We start from the raw sequence: 8,298 nt of genomic DNA on the forward strand, positions 1-8,298 counted from the left end.
CCTTTTGCCTTGACATTGGCAGGATGTTTTTACACAAGGAAGGGAATCCTCCATATTACCTTTTTAAAAGGGTATTTTTCTTTGTTTTCTTACAGTTTACAGTATATGTATTGTGGTTAGGGGTTGTTTCTGGACAGGAATGCCAGGTCCACTTTGACATTATGCTGAAGTTTTTCTTAATGGAAATTCAGTCCACCACTGTGTCTTGTCTGATGTACAAATCTATAGATGGAATCCATTTAACATTCCCTATTTCTCCACTAAACCACTGGTTTGTTACTCATACACCGCATATCGTTGTAACAGGGGAGATGCTGTTTTTAGTTAGGCTATAGAAAATATAACAAGTAGTGAAATAACACAAACATTCTGAAAGCGGTTAAATATTTATTTCAAGAAAAATACACATAATCGTATTTAAAAAAAAAACATTTTAGATTTTTCCCAGTAATCAACATACACAATAGATAATCTACAGAATACAGGATGAATGAGGTTATAAAATATATATATTTTCCTATAAATGAAGAATGTTATTATCCCTAAACTACAACAGTGACTGATATATATAGTACATTAAAAATAGTAGTTTTATGTTGGTGTATATATTTCATGAAAATAAAGGAGATCCGCACACTCTAGGAGCTCAGATGCAAAAATGTAATATCCAACGTTTGGACAGCCAAGCTGTCTTCATCAGGGTATAAAACAAAGTGTATGTATTATGTATTTATGTCAGTGTATATATTTCACCAACAGAAAATGAATGGCGCCAGACATCTGTATACCCAATGTGACATTTTATGCCTTTCCCTAACCTTAACCCAAACCTCAGTGAAGCAATACCTGAAATTAACCTAACATTACCATAATCAATTAAGTTTTTTTTCGGCCGGTTGAATATCCAATTCCTAGTCCTATACATTGGGACGAATTTCAGCATAGTTTTTAATGACAGAAGAGAAGCGAATGACTTTGACCTCATTGGTTTTGGTCTTCTTGTCATCCCACTGGTACTCTGGAGACAACAGCTTGCTGGGCTTGTTGTAAAGCAGGTACCTGTTGAGGTGACTCTCCTCCTGCCAGGCAGCCTCGATGGAATTCCTCGCGTCCTCTTCAAGCTGGTTCCGACAAACCTTTGTTAGTGTGTACACATCCTCCACGGACCCTCCGAACACAGCCCCGGCGTAGTAGTAGTCTCCCTCATCCATGGGGATGTAGGCTGTCGAGGCTGGGCGCCGTTCATATGTGAAGAGGTCACGGGTCGCCTGGTAAAACCATGGGTGAATCACAGCAACCAGCCTGCCCAGAGACTCGGCCCCCCAGCGAGCGTGGAACTTGCTGTCCACGTCCAGACAGAAGATGTAGTCGGCCTCCCTGCTGATCTGACGTTCGATGGCTGTCTGGATGATCTCCATCCTCCGGGCTGATATCTCCTGCCAGCGGTTTGAACCTGGGACCTGGATCACACTCAAATGTCTCCCCTGGGACAGGTTCACTGATGGAACATCATCGGGACGATCAGTGAAAACATAGTAGCGCACGTTGAAGTCGACCATGAAGTGCTTCTCTGCTGTCTCCAGGAAATCTTGGAGAAAGCGGACGTATCTGTCAGAATTTAAAGACACACAGGTAACTGACAAAATATAGGAAACATCAACATAAAGGGTACTTAATAGAGAGTTGGGCCACCACCAGCATCCTTGGGCCACCACGAGCCACCTTTGGCCACCACCAGCCACATTGGGCCACCACCAGCCACATTGGGCCACCACCAGCCACATTGGGCCACCACCAGCCACCTTGGGCCACCACGAGCCACCTTGGGCCACCACGAGCCACCTTTGGCCACCACCAGCCACCTTGGGCCACCACCAGCCACATTGGGCCACCACCAGCCACATTGGGCCACCACCAGCCACCTTGGTCCACCAACAGCCACCAGAACAGCTCTAATGCACCTTGGCAAAGATTCTACAAGTGTCTGAAACTCTATCGGAGGGATAATTTGGTGTTTTGTTGATGGTGGTGGAAACACTATCTCAGGCTCATTTGGTTTGAGATCTGGTGACTGGCATATGGTTTACATCGTTTTCATGCTCATCAAACCATTAGGTGGCCACTTGTGCCCTGTAAATGGGGGCATTGTTGATCTGGGGGCATAGCCATGGTAGCAAAAAGAATGAATGAAATAATGGTCAGCCCAGCCTTTTTATACATGACCGTTAGCATAATGGGATGTTCATTGCTTAATTAACTCAGAAACCACACCTGTGTGGAAGCACCTACATTCAATATACTTTGTATCCCTCATTTACTAGTGTTTTCCACTATTTTGTCAGTTACCTGTACATAACATAAGGGTTTAAGGTGCCTTGCTCAAGTGCACAATGGCAGTATCAGGCTCCTGCGATTCTGATGCCAGAAACCCTCTGTAACTGTATGGTCATTTTCATAGGACTGTATAGGACATACTCAACTGTTTCTGACCAGAAATTACAGTCTACCAAGAAATAAACAAAGTAGTACAGTTATTCAAATATTAGCCAAGCTGTGAATCATGACATCATGATATTGTATTACCTGCCATGTGACATTAGCTGGTTATGTCCTCATACACTGAGTGTTTTTTTGTTGTCTTGCCCATTCACCATCGGAATGGCACACATACACAATCCATGTCTCAATTGTGTCGAGGCTTAACAATCCTTCTTTAACCTGTCTCCTCTCCTTCGTCTACACTGATTGAAGTGGATTTAACAAGTGACATCAATAAGGGATCATAGCTTTCACCTGGATTCACCTGGTCAGTCTGTTATGGAGAAAGCACGTGTTCATAATGTTTGTACACTCTGTGTAGTTTCAGTGTTGTAAAAATATTGATCGTTTAATTTCCCTTTTGAATATTTGGGAAAAGTTGTAGGCTACTCACTTTCCAACGGCAAACACTGTTGTTGCTATGGTGAGGTTCATGGACTTGTAGATTATGTCGACGAGGTCAGGGTCAAAGGTTCCTTCCCAGACGATGGGTGCCAACCATGGGGTGACTGCCACCACATCAGTACGACTAAAGAAACAGAACAAGATCAAGCCTGACTGCGTGGTACTGATTATGATCTCAATGTTTACAGATATTCAGATCAAGCCTGACTGTGTGGTACTGATTATGATCTCAATGTTTACAGATATACAGATCAAACCTGACTCTGTGGTACTGATTATGATCTCAATGTTTACAGATATACAGATCAAGCCTGACTGTGTTGTACTGATTATGATCTCAATGTTTACAGATATACAGATCAAACCTGACTGTGTTGTACTGATTATGATGTCAATGTTTACAGATATACAGATCAAGCCTGACTGTGTTGTACTGATTATGATCTCAATGTTTACAGATATACAGATCAAGCCTGACTGTGTTGTACTGATTATGATCTCAATGTTTACAGATATACAGATCAAGCCTGACTGTGTGGAACTGATTATGATCTCAATGTTTACAGATATTCAGATCAAGCCTGACTGTGTGGTACTGATTATGATCTCAATGTTTACAAATATACAGATCAAGCCTGACTGTGTTGTACTGATTATGATCTCAATGTTTACAGATATTCAGATCAAGCCTGACTGTGTGGTACTGATTATGATCTCAATGTTTACAGATATACAGATCAAGCCTCACTGTGTGGTACTGATTATGATCTCAATGTTTACAGATATTCAGATCAAGCCTGACTGTGTGGTACTGATTATGATCTCAATGTTTACAGATATACAGATCAAGCTGGAATGTGTTGTACTGATTATGATCTCAATGTTTACAGATATACAGATCAAGCTGGAATGTGTTGTACTGATTATGATCTCAATGTTTACAGATATACAGATCAAGCTGGAATGTGTGGTACTGATTATGATCTCAATGTTTACAGATATACAGATCAAGCTGGAATGTGTTGTACTGATTATTATCTCAATTGTTTTTCAAATAAAGGTCCTTGAAAAGATGTGTGGTGTACTAGGCTACACGCTGATGTGGAAGTTAACAATGATAAGTAACTAACATAAGGTAACACTAATCACCCCACCAAGACACTGGGCTGCTTGTACAATAGCCTGGGAGAACAAAACGTAATTCATTAGTTAATGAAGATATGGGCTGATGTTATTGCTCTCTCAAAAAAAGGTGCTAGTACCAAAAAGGGGTTTTAACTTCACTATAAGGGAAACCTTTTTTGGGCTGTGGAGAACCTTTTTATATCTTTTCTTTGGATAATAATTCATAAAAAAATTGAATAATAGGATAGTAGTTCATTTTTTTATTTTGTTTTGTTTCACCTTTATTTAACCAGGTAGGCAAGTTCAGAACAAGTTCTCATTTACAATTGCGATCTGGCCAAGATAAAGAAAAGCAGTTTGACAACATACAACAACACAGAGTTACACATGGAGTAAAACAAACATACAGTCAATGATACAGTAGAAAAATAAGTCTATGTACAATGTGAGCAAATGAGGTGAGATAAGGGAGGTAAAGGCAAAAAAAAGACCATGGTGGCAAAGTAAATACAATATAGCAAGTAAAACACTGGAATGGTAGATTTGTAGTAGAAGAAAGTGCAAAGTAGAAATATAAAATAAATAAAATAAATAAATACAGTAGGGGAAGGGGTAGTTGTTTGGGCTAAATTATAGATGGGCTATGTACAGGTTCAGTGATCTGTGAGCTGCTCTGACAGCTGGTGCTTAAAGCCAGTGAGGGAGATAAGTGTTTCCAGTTTCAGAGATTTTTGTAGTTCGTTCCAGTCAACCCAGTCTAATCTAGGTTGCTTTTAAAAAAAATGTATAAGGGTGGTTGCGATAATAACATTTGTATAATTTCCGTGTAGTTTTTTAATCCACGTGGTTTCACCCTTGGACGTAAACATGAAGTTTGTGGAGAACTGATTTGGGGGGTTGGTAATTAGGTAGTGGTGTGTTCTCCAGAGTCTGTGAGATTTAGTTACGTTAAGACCCTTTAAGTTAGAGTGATTGAGGTTTGTATATTGTTTTGTGTTTTCAGTGTTCTATATTAAAAGTTAACATGAGCACTCAACCCGCTGCGCCTTGGTCCCTTTCATACGATATATTATTGAATACACAAGAATGGTGTATAATAAAAGACAAGTTTACAGTTCTTATCTAAACATAAGAGAACAGACATTAACCAAAAGACCCAGAGTTCTGGGCACAAAACAAATAATACAAAACAAGACATACAAAACAAGGACAGGTAGAAAAAAAAATAATAATAATACATTTTTTTTAAAAAGGGTCGATGTAGCCCCCCCACTTATACCCCACTTTATCCCCCCTTATTCCACCCTATTCCCCTCCCAACTGCTCGGGTGGCGGGGCCAGCACACGCTGCCCAAAGGTAGATTACCGTATGACAATGAAGAGTGCGTTAAGTGCAAATTCACAGAGCCGCCTGGTCCAAGTAAGAGAGGAAAGGCTGCCAGATTTGATCAAATGTTGATAATTTATTGTTCAAAATATATCTAATTCTTTCTAAGTGTACAGTGTTTGCCAATTCGCTGAGCCATAATTTGGTAGAGGGCGCTTCCCTCTTTTTCCAAAACAACAAGATTAATTTTTTTGCCGAAATGAGACTGTAAGAGATGAGTTGTTTTTGGGAGTTGGTTAATCCGTTTAGGGAATCGGACACTCCCAGGATTATCAGAAGCGGGTCTGGGTCTATTGAAGTCTCCAGAACTTCAGAGAGGACCCCAAAAATTCCACACCAATACCCATACAAGTTAGAGCATAGGGCAAAGCAGTGGAGTAGTGTACCCTGCTCAGCCTGACATTTATCACACATAGGGGATGTACCAGGAAATATCCTATGCAGTTTGGTTTTGGAATAGTGTAATCTGTGTAATACCTTGAATTGTATGAGACGATGTCTGGAGTTAATGGAGCAGGTGTGGATATACACCAAGCTATCTTCCCAGTCTGCCACCGAAATGTCAGTACCTAGTTCTTCCTCCCATTTTGCCTTAATGGCATCAGTAGAGGGTGCGCTAACAGATTGAAAAGCATCATATATACGAGATATCAGTTTGTCTGAGGTGGGGCATATTTGTATGCATCCGTCAAACGTGGAAGGTTTAGCATTCCCAAATGTTGGGAGGTATTTTCTAACATAGTCTCTAATCTGTAGGTATCTGAAAAAGTTACTTCTGGGAAGATTATAAGTTTCCCTCAGCGATTCAAAGGAAGCAAAGGTTCACCCTATATATAAATCCCCTATGGTACTTATCCCCAACTCTCCCCACCGCTCAAAGGTGTTATCAAGGTTAGAGGGGGCAAAGGAGGGATTCCTGGCAACAGGAAGCATGAACGATATTGGTCTAAGATCAAAGTGGACTTTAATTTGCTTCCAGATTCGGACTGTGCTATGTATAATAGGATTGTTACGGTAAAGTGACATCTCCAGATTGACAGGTGACAAAATCACAGCACCAATAGAGAAGGGGTGGCACTCCTCTCGCTCCATACTAAGCCAGCTGGATGGCGGGAGTGCGTCATCCAGCAGAAACGTAACAGCGCGGAGGTTGGCGGCCCAGTAGTAAAATATAAAGTTTGGGAGAGACAATCCTCCTTCCATCTTGGATTTACAGAGGTGTTTTTTACCTATCCTGTGTGTTTTATAATCCCAGATGAAAGGATTGATAATAGAGTCCAGTTGTTTATGAAAGGATTTAGGTATGAATATTGGGATGTTCTGGTATAGGTAGAGCAGTTGTGGGAGGAAGACCATTTTAATGGCATTAATTCTTCCGAGCAGAGAAATTGGGAGAGTTCTCCAAAATTGTATGTTTGCCTTAAGTTTTTGCATCAGGGAGGGGAAATTCTCTTTAAATAGTAAGGAGTATTGTTTGGTAACTACAATTCCAAGGTAGGTAAATTTATCTGAAGATAGCTTAACTGGAAGATGTTCTAGCCAGGAGGTGTTTTGCAACCGAATGGGCATTAATTCACTCTTGTTCCAATTTATTCTGTATCCCGAGAAGGTACCAAACAAATTAATCACCTCTAGAATAGCTGGAATACTATCTTGGGGTTCTGTTACATAGAGGAGAATGTCATCTGCGTATAGGGAAATCTTATTTAGAGTATGTTTAGTATTATAGCCGTGTATTGCTGCATGAGATCTGATCGCTTGAGCGAGAGGTTCAATAATTAGGGCGAAGAGCATAGGCGACAGCGCACAACCCTGCCTTGTCCCTCTGTGAAGGTTAAATCGGGGCGACAATGATTGGTTAGTGAGTATTCTCGCACAGGGGTTCCTATATAAAAGCTGGATCCACTTTATGAACCCATCTCCAATATTAAATTTCTGTAGGACCTTGAATAGATAGGGCCACTCAACTTGGTCAAAGGCCTTTTCAGCGTCAAGAGATATAACGGCTAGGTCCACGTTAGGTAACCTCTGAGAATACATAATGTTGAATAGGCGCCTGAGATTGAAGAATGAGTTTCTGTTAGGGATAAAGCCGGTCTGGTCTGAATGGACCAATTTGCCAATTAAAGTGCTCAGCCTGTTAGCCAAAGTTTTTGCTAAAATCTTTTGGTCTGTATTAAGGAGGGATATTGGTCTGTATGACCCTACCTCTTCCGGATCCTTACCCTTCTTATGTATAACTGTAATAAACGCCTCATCCAAAGTGGATGGGAGCACTCCATCCTCGTTGGCCTGAACCAACATTTTGTGTAGGTAGGGAGAGAGCATGTTGCTGAATGTTTTGTAGAATTCACTCGGGTATCCATCTGGGCCCGGGGTCTTGCCACTCTTTAGAGATTTTATTGTTTCTGTAATTTCTTCAAGAGATATTTCCTTATTCAGGAAGTTAGAGTCTTCCTGGTTCAGGGCAGGAAGATTACAGTTCTCCAAAAAGTTTTGCATAATTAAGGGGTTAGGATCCGCTTTAGATGTATATAAAGTCTCATAAAACTGACGGAATCTGTCATTTATGTCTTTGGGGGAAGAGAGTAATTCCCCAGATGCAGATTTAACTTTGTGAATCATTCTTACGAAGTTGTCTGGCGAGTAGTTTGTGTGGTTTGTCACCAAACTGAAAATATTTTTGCTTGGCATAGAGAAAAGATTTAGCAATTTTAGCAGAGAGGATCTGATTGTATTTCAATTTTAAAGACATAATTTTTTTTATGTTTCTCCCTAGATGGGTGTCTAGCATTCTCCCTATCCAGTAAGTGAATTTGTCCCTCCAATTCTACCAATTCTCT

General features: G+C 40.6%; 1 protein-coding gene across 1 annotated transcript; it reads right to left on the bottom strand.

The window, feature by feature from the left end:
* Positions 1-374: 374 nt before the first annotated feature.
* On the bottom strand, positions 375-6,041 carry LOC145877243 (globoside alpha-1,3-N-acetylgalactosaminyltransferase 1-like). Its single transcript, XM_082972537.1, has 3 exons — positions 6,025-6,041; positions 2,933-3,067; positions 375-1,608 (listed from the first exon to the last, which is right to left on the bottom strand). The coding sequence occupies exons 1-3, from the start codon at positions 6,039-6,041 to the stop codon at positions 918-920; spliced, it is 843 nt and encodes a 280-aa protein (XP_082828663.1). The 3' UTR covers positions 375-917.
* Positions 6,042-8,298: the final 2,257 nt, after the last annotated feature.

Source organism: Salmo salar, unplaced genomic scaffold (genome assembly GCF_965601325.2).
Source record: "Salmo salar unplaced genomic scaffold, fSalSal1 ptg000742l, whole genome shotgun sequence".
In the NCBI taxonomy this organism is placed as follows: domain Eukaryota; kingdom Metazoa; phylum Chordata; class Actinopteri; order Salmoniformes; family Salmonidae; genus Salmo; species Salmo salar.